The sequence below is a fragment of the Neofelis nebulosa genome, chromosome 2 (assembly GCF_028018385.1).
Source record: "Neofelis nebulosa isolate mNeoNeb1 chromosome 2, mNeoNeb1.pri, whole genome shotgun sequence".
In the NCBI taxonomy this organism is placed as follows: domain Eukaryota; kingdom Metazoa; phylum Chordata; class Mammalia; order Carnivora; family Felidae; genus Neofelis; species Neofelis nebulosa.
In genome coordinates this window covers 74,105,382-74,126,169 of record NC_080783.1, presented here as the reverse complement: position 1 = coordinate 74,126,169, position 20,788 = coordinate 74,105,382, and the positions used below count along the sequence as shown (strand labels likewise).

The 20,788-nt window shown below is 39.9% G+C and overlaps 1 protein-coding gene across 5 annotated transcripts in view; it reads right to left on the bottom strand.

Annotated features, from left to right (window-relative positions):
• CCDC148 (coiled-coil domain containing 148) overlaps positions 1-20,788 on the bottom strand; it is a 253,107-nt gene that overhangs the window by 80,419 nt on the left and 151,900 nt on the right. For all 5 annotated transcript variants that reach the window (XM_058715202.1, XM_058715203.1, XM_058715206.1 and 2 more), the window contains one exon: positions 19,302-19,442. In XM_058715202.1, coding sequence (XP_058571185.1) covers positions 19,302-19,442 — 141 coding nt within the window. The remainder of the gene's footprint in view (positions 1-19,301; positions 19,443-20,788) is intronic.

Genomic DNA, 20,788 nt, shown 5'->3' with positions numbered 1-20,788 from the left:
CAGTTTATTTCTGGACTTTCTATTATATTCCATTAGTCTATTTGTCTGTTTTTATGCCAGTATCATACTGTTTTTATGACTGTAGCTTTATAGCATAGCTTGAAATCAAGAAGTATTATATACCTCTTTCTTTGTTCTTTCTCAGGATTTCTTTGGCTCTTCAAGGTTTTTGTGGATCCATATACATTTTAAGAGTGTTTTTTCTGCTTCTGTAAAAAATGCCATTAGACTCTTGATAGTGATAGTGAATTTGTAGATGGCTTTCAGTACATATCAACATTACTTCTTACAACCCATGAACACAAAATAAGTTTCCATTTATTTGTGTCTTCATCAATATATTTCATCAGTGTCTTGTAATTTTTAGTATGAAGAGATTTCACCTCTTTAACTAAATTTGTTCTATTTTTTAAGTTTATTTATTTATTTTTAGAGAGACAGGGAGAAAGGTCAAGCAGGGGAGGGCCAGAGAGACGGGGGACACAGGATCCGAAACCCTGATGTGGGACTCAAAGTCATGAATCATGAAATTATGACCTGAGCTAAAGTCGGGCACTTAACTGACTGAGCCATGCAGGGGATCCTGGTTATATTTGTTCTTCAGTACTTTATAGTTTTTGATGCTTTTGATGCTGCTGTAAGTGGGATTGATTTCTTCATTTTTAAAATTTTCATTTTTACTGTATAGAAATGCTATTAATTTTTGTATTAATTTTGTATCCTGCAACTTTACTAAAATCAATGATTAGATCTAACACTTTTTGGCTGATTCTCTAGGATTTTCTATATATAAAATTATGTTGTCTGCAAATGGAGACACTATTACTTCTTCCTTTACAATCCTGACACCCTTCCCTTCCCTTCTCTTCTCTCCACTTTCATTGCCTGATTGCTCTTCCTAGGACCTCTAGTACTATGCTGAATAGAATTGCAAGAATGGGAGTCCTTGTTGTTCCTGATGTTACAGAAAAAGCTGTCATCCTTTCACCATCGAGTATGATGTTAGCTATGGGCTTGTCTCTTTTTTTTAATGTTTATTTATTTATTTTAAGAGAGAGATAGTGTGAGTGGGGGAGAGACAGAGAGAGAAGGAGAGAGAGAATCCCAAGCAGGCTCCATGCTCAGTGTAGAAGCTGATGTGGGACTCGATCTCACGACCATGAGATCATGACCTGAGCCAAAATCAAGAATTGGACGCTTAACCAACTGAGCCACACAGGTGCCCCCCTTTTTAAAAAAATCTTTTTTTATTCTGAAGACAGCATAAGTGAGGGAGAGGCAGAAAGAGAGGGCGAGAGAGAATCCCAAGAAGACTCCATGCTCAGCACAGATCCCAACATATGGCCTTTATTATATTGAGATACGTTCTTTCTTTGCCTGATTTAAGAGTTTTTATCATGAATGTATGTTGAATTTTGCTGAATGCTTTTCATGCATCTATTGAGATGATCATACAATCCTTTTCTTTCATTTTATTAATATTTGACTTTCTTATATTTGCTAAAACTTGTTTTGTGGCCTAACTTAAGATCAATCTTAGAAAATGTTCCATGTGCTCTTAGAAGAATGTGTATTCTGCTGTTGAATAGAATGTTTTGTATATGTCTGCTAGGTCCATTTGTCCTATAGTATTGTGCAAATCCACTGTTTCCTTATTGATTTTGCTTGGAAATCTACTTATTGTTTAGAGTGGAGTATTAAAGTCCCCAACTATTATTGCATTACTGTTTATTTCCCCTTTTAGCTTTATTAGTTTTTGCTTTACATATTTAGGTGCTCCAATGTTGGGCATGTAAATATTTACATTTTTACAGTTGTTATATCATCTTGATGTCTTTAACATTTTATCATTATATAATAACCTTTGTCTATTTTTATTGTTTTTAGCTTAAAGTCTATTTTATCAGATATGAGTATAGCTACTTTTTTTTGTTTGTTTGTTTTTGATCTTTTGTTGTTGTTGCTGTTGTTGTTGCTTGGCTGATTGGCTTTGGTTACCATTTGCTTGAAATGTCTCTATCCACCCCTTCACTCTCAGTCTATGTGTCTCTTTAAAGCTGAAGTGAGTCTCTTGTAGGCAGCATATTGTTGGGTCTGGGTTTTTGTTTTTTTTGTTAAATCCACTCAGTCATTATATATCTTTTGATTAGAGAGTTTAATCTGTTAAATTTAAAGTAAATATTTGATAGGAAAGAACTTACTATTGATGGCCATTTTGTTAATCATTTTCTGGTTATTTTGTAGATCCATTGTTCCTTGTTTCTTACCCTTATTTTTTTGAGTTTTGCTATATTTTGGCATTGATATTCTTTGATTTCTTTTTTACATTCTTTTGTGTCATTACTACAAGATTTTCCTTTGTGGTTACAATGAGGTTTACATAAAATATATTAAACTTATAACATCCTATTTTAAACTGATGACTTCGATAGAATTAATACATTCTACACTGTTACTTCTTTTTCTCCTTATATTCTAATACTCTTTTTCATTTTTTTCTTTTTCTCCTCTAGGTAATTTTCAATGTCCTATACTCTCAGTTGCTGAATCTTTCTTCTGAATAGTTGAGTCTACTTCTGAAACTCTCTGTTGAATTCTTCAATTCAGTTGCTATATTTTCAACTCTAGGATTTCTGTTTGTTTGGGTTTGGGTGGGTTTTTTGTTTGTTTGTTTGTTTGCTTGTTTATTTGTTTTTGATGGTTGCTATATCCTTGTTAATGTACCGTTTTCCTAATTTTGTTTTGTTGTCTGTGTTTTCTTGTACTTCACTAAACTTCCTTAAGAGAGTTATTCTGAATTTCTTTTCTGAGAGTTCATAGATCTCCCTATCTTTAGAGTTTTATTGGTTTCTTTTGGTGGTGTCATATTTACCCGATTTTTCATAATCCCTGATTCCCTATGTTGGTTTTTATGCATTTTAGTAATGGGGCTCCTGTTGCAGACTATACAGGTTTGCTTTGGCAGAGATAGTTCTTCACCAGTCAGCTCAGTTTGGGTTTCTGAGTCTGTTTGCTAGTTATGCCTTTGGGAAGGTGGGGTTTGATATTATGGGCTGTTTTTGTGTGAGGGAATTGTTCAAGCTCTGAGGACAGGGATTGGGGCGGGGGGTTGTAATTGGCTGAGAACATTTAAATAGGACTACTGGCTTGGTTCCCTATACAAGTGTGGCTGTAGGATGGCTCCATGGTTGTCTGAATTTTCTGGCCAGGCTTACTAGATGGTTAGGACTGGGTACATATTCAGTAATAGATGAAGCTATGAGTTAGCCTCCTTGCACTGGCAGGGCAGTAGGACAGGGCCCAGGGCCTGTATAGCTTATTGTTTGGGAAACCAAATGAGGCTTGGTTGTGCATTGAATTCCCTGGTCAAGTGAGACAACCAGTTTGCTCTGCAGATGAGGGAAGCCACAGGCTGTGCTCTCTGTTCAGGTGCCATTGCATGTAGGGCTGTTGAGTCATCTATGCAGCTTCTTATATGCTCTGGTTAAGTTCCCTGGTTGGACAGGCTGAAGGTTATATTCAGTGATAAGCAGGGCTACAAATTAAATTCCCTTCCCTGGCACAGTGAGAGAAGCAGTTCTAAATCTCTGTTTGTTTTCTGAACCGAAGCCAACCCCCACCCCAGTTTCCCTAGCTACTGCCTTTGTTCTCTGAACTATCAGCTCTGCTGCCCTTCTCTCAACTCAAATACCACTGGGCCACACAGCTCTCAGGTGTTTTCACCAGTCCTTCTGGGCAGATGAGGCTGGAAAACACTCTCCATAGTAGGTAGGGCTATGTCTCAGCACCCTTGCCTGAATGTGAGAAGGAGGGGATACTCCAGGCGGCACTCAAATGCCCAAACAGGCCCTCTAGTTCTGACTGTCCAGTAGTTACCCTCAGACTTGTCTATAAATTAATCCCCATGTCTGTGCATAGCCCAGGAAGCTCCATGCTCTGTACTGGCTTTGCTCTGGGGGCTATCAGCTCTTTCCACCCACCTCTCAGTGCCAGTGGACCACACAGCTTCCAGAAGTTGTTATAATCCCATCTGGTCAAATGGGACTAGGAGACACTTTCCACAGGGTGAGGCTGTGACTCAGCACCCTGACTGGGCATAAACAGACCAGGCTCTAGGACTGGCAAAACTCCTTATTTGAGGATCCAAATTAGACAGATCTGCACCCCCCAGTTTGGTATTGCAGATGAGTAAAACTGCTGGTTGGGATTACAATGTGGACACTGCAAATATGAACTCAGTCTGCCAAGACCTGTGTGCTGGTTGCTGCAAGCCCATCCCTCCTCCACACACACACACACACACACACACCTTCTCCATCACAGATGCCTAGTGGCTGGGCCCCTGATGATTCCCTGCAATCCGTGTTGTATGAGATCAGAGGAGGGGCTCCCACAAAATGACCCACAATGCTGGGAGAGGCTGGTTGTCTCCCCCTGGCCTTCTTCCACAAGACAAACTGGAGGCTCAAGGGAGACCTGTGTGGTGCTGCACTGCCATAGGGGGAGAGGCAATGCAGTGTCAATGTGTAGCCTCTTCTCTTACCCTTCTAATGCAGTCTGTCATGGTTTCTGGTGCAAGGGGCTCTTTCAGCCTCACCCCCATGTTCTAGGATTCTCCCAGTGCTGTCTTGTTCTGGAATAGAAGTCAGTTGTTCCTTTTCTGAGAGGGAATGAAGTCAGAAACAACCTAGGACACCATCCTGGTGACATCACCTAGAAATTTTCACTTTTAAAAGACAGTTGACACTAGAAAATTGAGGTTCTTAGACCACCATCCTATCTTCATGCCACCTGTTGATTCATACTGAGAGTTGACTCTATATTCAGTCTCATATTAGAATGTTAGAATCCATTAATTAATAAGCTTACATTAATGTTCATTTCTAAATTTTAATAACAAAATAAGGAATGTTATGAATATTTTTAAATTATATAATCCTTGACTTCTTTTGGAAAATTAAACCTCCCATATTACATTACTTTCTTTACTTAAACAATATTATTCAGAGGACTAATATTAGGGTGGAGGGAGGGGAAAGTGGGTGATGGGCATTGAGGAGGGCACCTGTTGCGATGAGCACTGGATGCTGTATGGAAACCAATTTGACAATAAATTTCATATAAAAAAAACAGAGGACTAATATTAAAATTTCAGAAAATAAACTCTGACCCCCAGTTTATTTGGAGTCATTTTTACATAAAATATAACTGTCTTCTCCTTTTAATTATAATATCCTAATAGTTAATTTACTCATTAGGTTTGATAGTTCCCATGTTCATCAGATTCCCAAATAAAAGAAACAATAATTAAAAGACAAACACCCCCTCAAACTTTTACTGAAACTTCACACTTCTAGGAGTTAGTAATTGAGAGAACCACAAAACTGAGGGTGGGAAGTAATTCAACAGATTGGGACTCAACCAGCTGGGGATAGTTTGGCTTTAGTGGCAGGTGGTTCCTTTGAAAAGTAGATGTTTGCAGTGAGAGATTTAGGTGGGTGTAGTTACAGCAGAGATCAAACTGGAGTTCAGAGAATTTCAAAGACATATTTCCAAGGTCCAAGGCATCAATGAGTTTTTATATTTCATAGTCTCCATTTTATGAAAATGTAAAGAGTGCTGTAAGCCCATTTTAAATCAACTGAATGTCACTGCATTACTATGTTACCAAATGCTGCGGGGTTTGTTTGTTTGTTTGTTTGTTTGTTTGTTTTGTATGTTCACAACTCAGTCAGTCCTCAGTGATATATTACATAAATTTACAATATTTATATCTTAAGTCATTTTAGTCTAAGTGGGATCCATTTAGATCACAATCTCTCTCTCACACACACACACCACTCCTTTCATCAAGGTTGAGAAGGAGCAGCATGAGACAAAAGGACCTGGAAGAAACAGAGGGTCTAGACTACAAGGTGCCATCTCAGAGGCGTCTCTGTCAGGGGATGTTTTCCAGGCAGTGCTCTGATCTTAAAGGTCCTTTTTTCCACTACCTAAATCCTCAAAATCTATATCCCCCTCCCTCTGCAATAGCAGAGCATTCACTGGAAATGAAAGATAATCAGTCACAGGCATTTGAAGGAAATTGCATAGGACAGTTCTGTATCGTGCAGTATGCAAACGTATACGGGAGCAATTAAAGACCCAAACACAAAGAAAAATCAATGGATAGTTGATGAACCTTACTAGAGTCAGGGCAAAAAGTTCATATGCGAAGGCCTGGACCTTGATCCACTGCAGCAAAACTAATAAGTTTCTAATTAATAAGTAACTAATAAGTGGCATAAGAGAATGCACACTAGGAAGCATTCAGAGTAGCACGGGCCATCACATGAGGATAGATGCCCACAGTACGGTTTGATGATACAGGACCAGGAAATAATAGAAGAGGAGGTCTAGGCATGAATGAGGGCAAAGGCACTGTCCTGATCTCCTTCAGCTATCACTACCCACTGAGAGAGACAGGAAAGTCACACTATAATTGTGTGTGTGTGGGGGGGGGGGGGGTGGATACACAAATATACCCATTTGTAAATACTGTGTATATATGCATATATATTTAATTTACTATATGTAGTCATGCTTAATTTAACTAATTGTAAATTCTATATAGTTCACTCCATTTTGTATTTTTTTTTTAATTTTTTTTTTCAACGTTTTTTATTTATTTTTGGGACAGAGAGAGACATAGCATGAACGGGGGAGGGGCAGAGAGAGAGGGAGACACAGAATCGGAAGCAGGCTCCGGGCTCTGAGCCATCAGCACAGAGCCTGACGCGGGGCTCGAACTCGCGGACCGCAAGATCGTGACCTGGCTGAAGTCGGACGCTTAACCGACTGCGCCACCCAGGCGCCCCTCCATTTTGTATTTTTAATTTTGTTCTATTAACCCTTTTGTTACACTCATTAAGTTTGGAGCTAAAATAAGCCCTTCTTTATTAGTAGTAAAAGCTTCTACTGACCTAACCAAGAATCACATATTATCTTTGTGGTGGGGCAGGTAAACACATTCCTTTAAAAAGATACCAGAAAGGGGGCAATTTCTGTTTGAGTGGGGTGACATCTTATAATTGCATGAGGGACTGGGTATAATGTGTGTCATATTAAAGATGCTTGGTACATACTTATTGAACAAATGAATAAATAAATGGATGAATGATTGTCCTATTGGACCTTTAGTGGCCCCTTTGAGTTTATACACAATCTTACCATCAATATTTCTTACTGGGAGCTGATACAACTACTCTATGTATAACATGGTGAGAAGTGAAGAGAAGCTTTTCCTGACCCTAGGTAAGTGGCTTTGGTCCAGCGGCAGAAGTGTTAGGAATTCCAAGTTTCTGCTTCCTGCCACTAGAATTTTAGGAGGTTTATGAGCTCCTTTCATTTCATACTCACTCTGTTTCAGTCCAAGCTGGAAGTTTTTCTGATAAGATTTTCTCAAGACACAAGTGAGCTTTTGCAGATTTTATGGGGATTCACTCCATTAGACAAAAGCCACACACCGACAGGTCTTTTCGAGATAATCCTTTCTCTTCCTTGGTTTTCCTTTGAGGTGGCTGAGAGAAATTGCCCTTAAACTTCCCAGAGGCTCTCTAGTTTGAGAAGATCTATGAGAAACACCCTTAATCTCTTGGAAGGGTCTTTTATATGACTGAATACTCTGTCCCTGTGATCTTTTCGAGGCTATAACAAAGGGTTGTATATTCATACTTCCAGCCTTTTCTCTATGGCATGATGACAGCAATAATCTCTGAACTCTAGAGTCCTTTGCCATTTAGATAGGTTGAGAATTTCCCAAACCATCAAATCTCTCCTTTTTACTATAAGTAGCAAAAAACCCCAGGTGACATCTTCAACACTTCGGAAATCTTCTTAGTTCATCACCTATGAAGTTCATTACTCAGGAATGTTTTCTAACTAACTGCAGCACGGAATTAATTCCTGCCACCACATAACAGTGATCCTCCTTTCTCCAGCTTTCAATAGTATGTTCATTACTTCCTTCTGAGACTCACCAGCCACATCTTTAACATTCACATTTCTACTAAGTCAGTTCAAGGCATTCCTGTCTTTTTTTCTATCATGTTCTTCAAAATTCTTCCTGCTTCCTCCCACTTGCCAACTCCAAAGCTACTTTCACATTTTTAGGTATTTGTTATAGCAACAATTCACTTCTAAATACCAAAAACTGTACTAGTTTTCTTAAATTGTTGTGTAACAAATAACTACCAATTTTGCAGCTTAAAACAACACTCACTTATGAGCTCAGACTCCTGTAAGTCAGAAATCCAGTATGTTGTGGCTGGGCTCTCTGCCCATGACATCCTAAGACTGAAATCAAGGTGTAGACAAAAATGAGTTTTAATCTGGGAGCTTTAGAGAAAAATATTTTCTTGCTTGCTTGCTTGCTTTTTTAATTTTTTTAATGTTTATTTTTTTAGAGAGAGACAGACAGAGCATGAGCATGGGAGGGGCAGAGAGAGAGGGAGACACAGAATCTGAAGCAGTCTCTAGGCCCTGAGCTGTCAGTACAGGGCCCAACACGGAGCTTGAACCCACAAACTGGGAGATCATGACCTGAGCCGAAGTCAGACAATTAACCGACTGAGCCACCCAGGCGCCCCAATGTTTTTGTTTTTTGAGAGAGAGAAAGAGTGAGAGAGCACGTGTGTGAGTGGGGGATGGGCAGAGAGAAGGGGAGAGAGAGAATCCCAAACAGAATCTGCACTGTCAGCATGGAGCCTAATGCAGGGCTCCAACTCACAAACCATGAGATAATGCCTGAGCCAAAATTAAGAGTCTGACACTTAACCGACTGAACCACCTAGGAGACCCGAGAAAAATATGCTTTCAAGCTCATTCTTGTTTTTGGCAGAATTCAGTTCCTTATAGCTGTAGGACTACAGGTTATAGGTTCCCATTTCCCTTCTGGCTGTCAGCCAGGGCCACTCTTGGCTCCTAGAGTCCACCCACATTCCTTGCCATGTGACCCCCTCAATCTTCAAGCCAAAATGCTGAGTCATGTCCTTTTCATGCTTCAAATCTCTGCCGACCCCTCTTGTGACCAAAGAAAACTCTGTACTTTCAAACTCTGATCTCCATCCAGGTCATTTTCCTTTCTCAAGGTTGTGCCATATAATATAATCTAACCTGCAGCATTTATTGTCCTGGTGATTAGGATATGTATTCCAGGAGGGCAGGAAATCTCTGGGACCATCTTAGGAGCCTGCCTGTCACAGGCCCATTGGCCATTATCCATTGGCCCCTTTATATCCCAACAATACTGAAGAAGTAGATTTTATAGTCTGGGAATTATTATTTTTTTTTATCATTCTTCTGTGTCTACCTTCCCCCCACCCCCTGCCACTCGTAGCTCTTTAGATCAGCATATTATTAGATTAAGAAACACTGGGAAAGAGATTTCATGATAAATTGTTCTCATAAGAACCCACAGACTCCCACACTGAGAGAATAGCCTTGATCTGAATTGAGAAGGTACTCTGGATTCCCTCCTAAGCACAGAGCTTCTCGAATCTTCTGAGAAGCAGTGTTCTAGCCCTCTAGCCTACATTCTGTTTATGATAGCCTACCTTCTTTTATTTTAGAACTGTTTCTCCTCTTCCCTGGTTACCTGTGGGATGAATATAATTCTGAGTATTTGCCACATTACCTGAGGACAAGGGAGACCACCTACATGCCAAGCTTTTATGGAAGGCTGAGTCTATCGATATTTACTGATATAATGTCACTTGAGGCTATGAGATCACAAAATGATAGCTTCCTCCCCAGAAACATCTCTGAGGTAAGGCAGAAGGTCACAGGGCTGGTGGACCATGGCTGGTGAAGTTACTCTGACTTCCCTGATCATGCTCCATCCCTCAGCTCTACAATGTGGGGAGCTTCAATGATAGATTAGGAACTGGTCACACTGGGAGAGAATTGTGACATGCTAGACTAAGGAAGGACTAGGTCTCCTTTTTATGTGAGCCTTGGTTGAAATCTCTGTTTTGAGAGTGAGGCTGAAACTATCCTTGCTTTGATCCCATAGAACACCAGGCACCAGGCAGCAACAAAACATCTTAAAATGCTGTGATGCAGAGTAGTTTTTATGTTCTCCAAGCCACCCAAAGAGCCACGTCTAGTGAAAGGGGAACACTGGGACCAATATTACATATCAGGCGCTTTAAGGTTCACCTAGCACAGTAATTTTGTTTCTTACAATAGCTCCTAGGGATAGTTTATGGAAAGACTTTATCTTTTGATTTTATCATGACAATAATTTTAAAAGTGAAGAGATGCTTCTGAAATATTACCATTATCACCCAACAGCCTATGACTCAAAACTTTCCTTGAGTCTTGGGATAAAACTATGAAAACTGTGAATGTTATGTTCAACTCGAGTTTTAAAGCACAGATTTAAAGATCAGTTTGAAAAGAACTGGGCACCTACCATGGTAAACTTTGGCATTGGATACAAATTAAAATGTTACTCCACAAAAAGACACTATCATAAAAAAAAAAGACAGTATCATTCTCTAACAGACAAATTGCTGAGAAGAAAAATTAGGAGAATTCTCTGTTCTTCAGAATCTTCACGTGGGGTTTTATACATGGAGTCGTTTCTCTATCTCTGCTGCTGTTCACTTAAGAGAAGAGAAATCCAGGCAGGAAAGATGGTGGATGGAGAAAAACAGAGCACCAGCTAACAAAGCAGTCAGCTTCAAGCCAGGGGAGCTTCTGACTTGAGAAACTATAGGAGGGTTTCTGCCAAACTGCTGTTAAACACCAAAGAAGTAAAATTTGTCTCCAGCATATAAAACAGTTAGAACAAAGAGAGTCTGGAGGAGAGAGGGAAGATGGCGGCGTAGGAGGACGCTGGGCTCACCGCGCGTCCTGCTGATCACTTAGATTCCACCTACACCTGCCTAAAGAACCCAGAAAACCACCAGAGGGTTAGCAGAACGGAGTCTCCGGAGCCAAGCGCAGACGAGAGGCCCACGAAAGAGGGTAGGAAGGGCGGCGAGGCGGTGCGCGCTCCACGGACTGGCGGGAGGGAGCCGGGGCGGAGGGGCGGCTCGCCGGCCAAGCAGAGCCCCCGAGTCTGGCTGGCAAAAGCGGAGGGGCCGGACGGACTGTGTTCCGACAGCAAGCGCGACTTAGCGTCTGGGAGGTCATAAGTTAACAGCTCTGCTCAGAAAGCGGGAAGGCTGGAGGACAAAGGGAGGGAGAGCCCATCCCCCAGCCAAAATCCCAAAGGGAACCGGTTCCTGCCAGGGAACTTGCTCGCTCCACGCAAACACCCAACTCTGTGCTTCTGCGGAGCCAAACCTCCGGCAGCGGATCTGACTCCCTCCCGCTGCCACAGGGCCCCTCCTGAAGTGGATCACCGAAGGAGAAGCGAGCTAAGCCTGCCCCTCCTGCCCCCGTACACCTTGCCTACCCACCCCAGCTAATACGCCATTTCCCCAGCACCACAAGCCTGGCAGTGTGCAAGTAGCCCAGACGGGCCACGCCACCCCACAGTGAATCCCGCCCCTAGGAGAGGGGAAGAGAAGGCACACACCAGTCTGACTGTGGCCCCAGCAGTGGGCTGGGGGCAGACATCAGGTCGGACTGCGGCCCCGCCCACCAACTCCAGTTAGACACCACAGCACAGGGGAAGTGCCCTGCAGGTCCTCACCACTCCAGGGACTATCCAAAATGACCAAACGGAAGAATTCCCCTCAGAAGAATCTCCAGGAAATAACAACAGCTAATGAACTGATCAAAAAGGATTTACATAATATAACAGAAAGTGAATTTAGAATAATAGTCATAAAATTAATCGCTGGGCTTGAAAACAGTATAGAGGACAGTAGAGAATCTCTTGCTACAGAGATCAAGGGACTAAGGAACAGTCATGAGGAGCTGAAAAGCGCTTTAAACGAAATGCAAAACAAAATGGAAACAACGACAGCTCGGATTGAAGAGGCAGAGGAGAGAATAGGTGAACTAGAAGATAAAGTTATGGAAAAAGAGGAAGCTGAGAGAAAGAGAGATAAAAAAATCCAGGAGTATGAGGGGAAAATTAGAGAACTAAGTGATACACTAAAAAGAAATAATATACGCATAATTGGTATCCCAGAGGAGGAAGAGAGAGAGAAAGGTGCTGAAGGTGTACTTGAAGAAATAATAGCTGAGAACTTCCCTGACCTGGGGAAGGAAAAAGGCATTGAAATCCAAGAGGCACAGAGAACTCCCTTCAGACGTAATTTGAATCGATCTTCTGCACGACATATCATAGTGAAACTAGCAAAATACAAGGATAAAGAGAAAATTTTGAAAGCAGCAAGGGATAAACGTGCCCTCACATATAAAGGGAGACCTATAAGACTCGTGACTGATCTCTCCTTTGAAACTTGGCAGGCCAGAAAGGCTTGGCACGAGATCTTCAGTGTGCTAAACAGAAAAAATATGCAGCCGAGAATCCTTTATCCAGCAAGTCTGTCATTTAGAATAGAAGGAGAGATAAAGGTCTTCCCAAACAAACAAAAACTGAAGGAATTTGTCACCACTAAACCAGCCCTACAAGAGATCCTAAGGGGAATCCTGTGAGACAAAGTACCAGAGATATCACTACAAGCATAAAACATACAGACATCACAATGACTCTAAACCCGTATCTTTCTATAATAACACTGAATGTAAATGGATTAAATGCGCCAACCAAAAGACATAGGGTATCAGAATGGATAAAAAAACAAGACCCATCTATTTGCTGTCTACAAGAGACTCATTTTAGATCTGAGGACACCTTTAGATTGAGAGTGAGGGGATGGAGAACTATTTATCATGCTACTGGAAGCCAAAAGAAAGCTGGAGTAGCCATACTTATATCAGACAAACTAGACTTTAAATTAAAGGCTGTAACAAGAGATGAAGAAGGGCATTATATAATAATTGCAGGGACTGTCCATCAGGAAGAGCTAACAATTATAAATGTCTATGCGCCGAATACCGGAGCCCCCAAATATATAAAACAATTCCTCACAAACATAAGCAACCTTATTGATAAGAATGTGGTAATTGCAGGGGACTTTAACACCCCACTTACAGAAATGGATAGATCATCTAGACACACGGTCAATAAAGAAACAAGGGCCCTGAATGATACATTGGATCAGATGGACTTGACAGATATATTTAGAACTCTGCATCCCAAAGCAACAGAATATACTTTCTTCTCGAGTGCACATGGAACATTCTCCAAGTTAGATCATATACTGGGTCACAAAACAGCCCTTCATAAGTTTACAAGAATTGAAATTATACCATGCATACTTTCAGACCACAATGCTATGAAGCTTGAAATCAACCACAGGAAAAAGTCTGGAAAACCTCCAAAAGCATGGAGGTTAAAGAACACCCTACTAACGAATGAGTGGGTCAACCAGGCAATTAGAGAAGAAATTAAAAAATATATGGAAACAAACGAAAATGAAAACACAACAATCCAAACGCTTTGGGACGCAGCGAAGGCAGTCCTGAGAGGAAAATACATTGCAATCCAGGCCTATCTCAAGAAACAAGAAAAATCCCAAATACAAAATCTAACAGCACACCTAAAGGAAATAGAAGCAGAACAGCAAAGGCAGCCTAAACCCAGCAGCAGAAGAGAAATAATAAAGATCAGAGCAGAAATAAACAATATAGAATCTAAAAAAACGGTAGAGCAGATCAACGAAACCAAGAGTTGTTTTTTTGAAAAAATAAACAAAATTGACAAACCTCTAGCCAGGCTTCTCAAAAAGAAAAGGAAGATGACCCAAATAGATCAAATCATGAATGAAAATGGAATTATTACAACCAATCCCTCAGAGATACAAACAATTATCAGGGAATACTATGAAAAATTATATGCCAACAAACTGGACAACCTGGAAGAAATGGACAAATTCCTAAACACCACACTCTTCCAAAACTCAATCAGGAGGAAATAGAAAGCTTGAACAGACCCATAACCAGCGAAGAAATTGAATCGGTCATCAAAAATCTCCCAACAAATAAGAGTCCAGGACCAGATGGCTTCCCAGGGGAGTTCTACCAGACGTTTAAAGCAGAGATAATACCTATCCTTCTCAAGCTATTCCAAGAAAAAGAAAGGGAAGGAAAACTTCCAGACTCATTCTATGAAGCCAGTATTACTTTGATTCCTAAACCAGACAGAGACCCAGTAAAAAAAGAGAACTACAGGCCAATATCCCTGATGAATATGGATGCAAAAATTCTCAATAAGATACTAGCAAATTGAATTCAATGGCATATAAAAAGAATTATTCACCATGATCAAGTGGGATTCATTCCTGGGATGCAGGGCTGGTTCAACATTTGCAAATCGATCAACGTGATACATCACATTAACAAAAAAAAAGAGAAGAACCATATGATCCTGTCAATCGATGCAGAAAAGGCCTTTGACAAAATCCAGCACCCTTTCTTAATAAAAACTCTTGAGAAAGTCGGGATAAAGGAACATACTTAAAGATCATAAAAGCCATTTATGAAAAGCCCACAGCTAACATCATCCTCAACGGGGAAAAACTGAGAGCTTTTTCCCTGAGATCAGGAACACGACAGGGATGCCCACTCTCACCGCTGTTGTTTAACATAGTGCTGGAAGTTCTAGCATCAGCAATCAGACAACAAAAGGAAATCAAAAGCATCAAAATTGGCAAAGATGAAGTCAAGCTTTCGCTTTTTGCAGATGACATGATATTATACATGGAAAATTCGATAGACTCCACCAAAAGTCTGCTAGAACTGATACATGAATTCAGCAAAGTTGCAGGATACAAAATCAATGTACAGAAATCAGTTGCATTCTTATACACTAACAATGAAGCAACAGAAAGACAAATAAAGAAACTGATCCCATTCACAATTGCACCAAGAAGCATAAAATACCTAGGAATAAATCTAACCAAAGATGTAAAAGATCTGTATGCTGAAAACTATAGAAACCTTATGAAGGTAAGTGAAGAAGATTTAAAGAAATGGAAAGACATTCCCTGCTCATGGATTGGAAGAATAAATATTGTCAAAATGCCAATACTACCCAAAGCTATCTACACATTCAATGCAATCCCAATCAAAATTGCACCAGCATTCTTCTCAAAACTAGAACAAGCAATCCTAAAATTCATATGGAACCACAAAAGGCCCCAAATAGCCAAAGTAATTTTGAAGAAGAAGACCAAAGCAGGAGGCATCACAATCCCAGACTTTAGTCTCTACTACAAAGCTGTCGTCATCAAGACAGCATGGTATTGGCACAAAAACAGACACATAGACCAATGGAATAGAATAGAAACCCCAGAACTAGACCCACAAACGTATGGCCAACTCATCTTTGACAAAGCAGGAAAGAACATCCAATGGAAAAAAGACAGTCTCTTTAACAAATGGTGCTGGGAGAACGGGACAGCAACATGCAGAAGGTTGAAACTAGACCACTTTTTCACACCATTCACAAAAATAAACTCAATGGATAAAGGACCTGAATGTGAGACAGGAAACCATCAAACCCTTAGAGGAGAAAGCAGGAAAAGACCTCTCTGACCTCAGCCGTAGCAATCTCTTACTCGACACATCCCCAAAGGCAAGGGAATTAAAAGCAAAAGTGAATTACTGGGACCTTATGAAAATAAAAAGCTTCTGCACAGCAAAGGAAACAACCAACAAAACTAAAAGGCAACCAACGGAATGGAAAAAGATGTTTGCAGATGACCTATCGGACAAGGGGCTAGTATCCAAAATCTATAAAGAGCTCACCAAACTCCACACCCAAAAAACAAATAACCCAGTGAAGAAATGGGCAGAAAACATGAATAGACACTTCTCTAAAGAAGACATCCGGATGGCCAACAGGCACATGAAAAGATGTTCAACGTCGCTCCTTATCAGGGAAATACAAATCAAAACCACACGCAGATACCACCTCACGCCAGTCAGAGTGGCCAAAATGAACAAATCAGGAGACTATAGATGTTGGAGAGGATGTGGAGAAACGGGAACCCTCTTGCACTGTTGGTGGGAATGCAAATTGGTGCAGCCACTCTGGAAAGCAGTGTGGAGGTTCCTCAGAAAATTAAAAATAGACCTACCCTATGACCCAGCAATAGCACTGCTAGGAATTTATCCAAGGGATACAGGAGTACTGATGCACAGGGGCACTTGTACCCCAATGTTTATAGCAGTACTCTCAACAATAGCCAAATTATGGAAGGAGCCTAAATGTCCATCAACTGATGAATGGATAAAGAAGTTGTGGTTTATGTACACAATGGAATAGTACGTGGCAATGAGAAAGAATGAAATATGGCCCTTTGTAGCAACGTGGATGGAACTGGAGAGTGTGATGCTAAGTGAAATAAGCCATACAGAGAAAGACAGATACCATATGGTTTCACTCTTATGTGGATCCTGAGAAACTTAACAGAAACCCATGGGGGAGGGGAAGGAAAAAAAAAAAAAAGAGGTTAGAGTGGGAGAGAGCCAAAGCATAAAAGACTGTTAAAAACTGAGAACAAACTGAGGGTTGATGGGGGGTGGGAGAGAGGGGAGGGTGGGTGATGGGTATTGAGGAGGGCACTTTTTGGGATGAGCACTGGGTGTTGTATGGAAACCAATTTGACAATAAATTTCGTATATTAAAAAATAAATTAAAAAATTTTTAAAAAAGGAAAAAAAAACTTAAAAAAATAAAATAAACTTAAAAAACGTTAAAAAAAAAAAAAAAGAACAAAGAGAGTCTGGATTTGTAGTATATATAAAGGCAGCCAGAACTTTGGTCAGTATGTCTGAGTTGACATAGAAATCTCCTTTCCCAGTTTAGGGGCTCAGTTGGTTCCTCTGGGTGGCTCAGTCAGTAAGCATCCGAGTTCAGCTCAGGTCATAATCTCGCAGCTCACGAGTTTGAGGCCCGGGTCTGGCTCTGTGCTGACAGCTCAGAGCCTGGAGCCTGTTTTGGCTTTTGTGTCTCCCTCTCTCTGCCACTGCCCCACTTGTGCTCTGTCTCTCTCAAAAATAAATTAAAACGTTAAAAAAAATTTTTTTTAAAGAAATCTCCTTTCCCAGTTTAAACACATAGAAATTTGGGGCAAACTATAACACAAAGACACACAATGCCCCAGTGCTGAAGATAAAGATGGGACATAAAGACAGAGCAGTAAGAGGGAGCCAAAGCCAAGGGGCCCTTGGGCAGAACTGAGCCTGAAACAGGCCTGAGGAGCTGGTGGTTGGGTGTTCAATATTAGGTGTGGGATTTATATACAGGAGCTGGAACCATGCCACTTAAAAAAGAGCAAGAAGTCCTGTAGAACTTGTCCAAACACCAAATGGGACTGAGACACACCAGGACCACTCCCCAGAAGTGACAAGGAAGCTGACTTTCTGCTTGGGACCAGAGCAGGGAAGGGGTCAGCAGCAGAACCCAGGCTGGTGCTGTACATGAGTGCTAAGTCAGCAGCCACTCCAACCTCACAGAATTGGTCCCAAATCTCACAGTTAATATATGCACTGGTCCTGAGCTAGTAAAATGCGCAGGGCCCTGAGCAGAAGCATAAACTCTGTAGAGATGTTCTCACTACCAGGTCATGGTTCATAAAGGAAAGCACAGTTCACAAAGAGAAACAGTTTAGGGGCATCTGGGTGGCTCAGTCTGTTGAGTGTCTGACTCTTGTTTTCAGCTCAGGTCATGATCCCGGGGCATGGGATCAAGCCATGCAAGAGATTCCATGCCGAGTTTGGAGCCTGCTTACTATTCTCTCTCTTTCTATCTCTTGCTATCTCTCTCAAAAAATAAAAAAGAAAATAAAATATCTTTCAAAGAAAGTTTAATAACTTTGATTCCTTGATCACTTTAAATTTCCATGAACCTACAGACACTACAGACCAAATGTAAAGGCAATTATAAAGAACTTCTACAGATTAATAAAGAAAAATAGACAAGTAGATAAAAAGCACTAATAAGCAATTTCCAAAGGAAGAAAATCACCCAATAAACATGAGGAAATTTTCAATCTCACAAGTGATCAGGAGAATCCGGTTGAAGACACCAAGATACTGTTGACATTCATCACATTGGCAAAAGTCAAAAAGAAAATTTGTAATACCTTATAAAGAAAAAAAGCATATAAAATTGAAAGCATAGAAATCCTATCACATAGTAATTCTCCTCCTCAGTGTACTGTAGGGAAAGCTGTGCACATGTGCCCCAGTTGATGTGACAAGTGGCTGCTTCAGCACAGGTGCAAGAACAAAACTTTAGAAATGTAAATGTCAACCACTAACAGAAGGGATAAACGGTAGCCTCGTTCTATAATGAAATACCATGTAGCAGTAGAAAGGGGTGAACTAAGTCTCTGCCTATTAATATGGCTATATCTCAAAAATGTAGAGTTAAAGAAGTACATGCTGCAAACTGATACAGTAAGAGAGTACTCATGAAAAGAAAATGTAAAAGTCACAAACTATGTATTAAAAGATGTTAAAAGCAATAGATGGCTTGGAAAGATAGAAATAAAATTTATGATCGAGACTGACTTTGGGGAGGTCCTGAGTAAATCCTGAGTAAATTCAGTGCTAGGTGATGAGTACTAATGTGATTATTTTTATCAGTTTTCGAGGTGTAAACAAACAAAAATGTCTAAATAAATACCCCAAATATATTTTTAAAATCCTGCCTCAAATACGCTCTTTTTCTTCCACAGATTGTCGGCAATCGTTTTAAAGCTGTTAATAAGTGTTGTGATTAGTATTTTGAAAACTGGGAAGCAAATGTTTTCTCAAAAGTAGAGTGATGAATTTATGTCAGTAAATGAAAAACAAACAATATAACAAATAATAAAACAAGAAGTAAATTCTTTAAAGGGCCTTTTGTATTGCATGAGTTGCTCTGACCCTAGTACAACGTATTTTCTCAGCAACAACACCTTTGACCGTCAGTTGCTGCACTGCAAACAAAATGCTCTCCCACGTGTCCCTAGTTAGTACAAGACTCAGCAGTCATAAACCCTGTCTTGTCTTTACCTATAGCATTGCTTCTAATCACAATTTCTTGTGCTCATGCAGGTCAGTAAAGCAGATTCCCCTCCATGTCCAATGAACCTCTGAAGCTTAAATGAACTGAAGCAAGACTAGAATCTCATGAATCTAAGAACTACCTATGATGATTCCATGCCAAACACCAAAATCACTCAAAGCTCAATCAGGCAATTAAACATTCATTCGCACATTCACAACAATAGCAGATTACATACTTTCTTTTTCTTCTCTGCTCTTTGAAACAATTCCTTCTTCTTCCATAGCTTCTCTCTCTCCTCCTCCTTTTCTCTTCTTCTGGCAGAAATTTCCATTTCCAGTCTTGCTACTTCTTCCTGTTGGGCTCGCCATTGAAGAACCTGAAATAAATAGAAATTCATTCCAATAGCTATACCCAGTCAAGTGATTTCACAGATCACAATGAAACTAGGTTCTATATCGAGCAGGTGTCAAAGTTTTTCCAAATACTCATTAAAATTCTGTGTGCACATGAGTGTGTGATATGTGCATGATGTATATGAAATGTGTGTGTGTGTGTATGCATGTATGTTAAAAAGAGAGAATAACTTTAAAATCATCTCATTTCAGAGATTTTTCACTTGGATTCATAGAATGAGATCCCAAAGAGTCTGTGAATTGATTTCGAATAATCTATGAATTCTCATAAATAGTACGTAAAAATTTCTGTGTTTTTGCACAAGTATGTTTTTTTGGAACAACGGTTCCAGTTTCTAGTCAACAGTTTTCAAAAATTCTGAAATGATCCTAAGATCCTAAAAAGTTTAAGAACCACTAATATATTTCATCCTTTTATTTCGTACGTGAGGGAAATGAGCCTGAATGAAGATGAAAAAAAAATGTCTAAGACGTTTAAAAGAACTTTCTGGGTACTGGTAGGTGTTATTGGTAGAAGTGTAATTGGTATAACACGTCTAAAGGACCTGAGGCGATATGTAAATATGTATCACAATATAAAATATGCATAACCTTTGACCCACAATCCCATTTGGGGAAGCTATTCAAAGAAGACAGTCAATTGAATAAGTGCACAAAAATGTATCCATAGGAATGTTCACTGCAGTGCTGCTTACACAGAAAAATTAGAAAGAGTCTAAATGTCTGGCAACAGGTGGTGGCTTAAATTAATTATGGCATTTTCATATAATGACTGCTATTGAAAAAGAATATTATATACCTTTATTCATTGACATAGAAAATATCCACAACATATTATTAGATGCAAAAAAGTAGGTGCAAAACCACATTAATAGTATGATGTCCTTAATATAAAACATCATCTATGCATCTATCCATAGAAAAAGTTTTGGAAGGAGATTTATCAAAGTAATAATACTAGTTATCTCTGAATAGCATCATTTCAAGAAATTTTAAAAATTTATTCTTTAAGCCTTTCTGTACTGAGTGACATTTTCACAAATAATATGTTATCTTTGTAGGCAGCAAACCAATGAAACTAACAAAATAGAAACAAACATTTACACTTTCCATGCGCACTAAGAAAGCTGAGAAATCAGAGAAAAGGGAGATGGAGATGTGTGCAGAATTATTTTTAGAAAAGGAAGAAACTAGCGTTACCAATTTAATACCTCATGTCTTATATTTGATATAAGCATGACTCATTATGGTAATACATAAAATGAGAATGGAATATATAAAATACAAGGAATTAAAGTGACTAATAGTT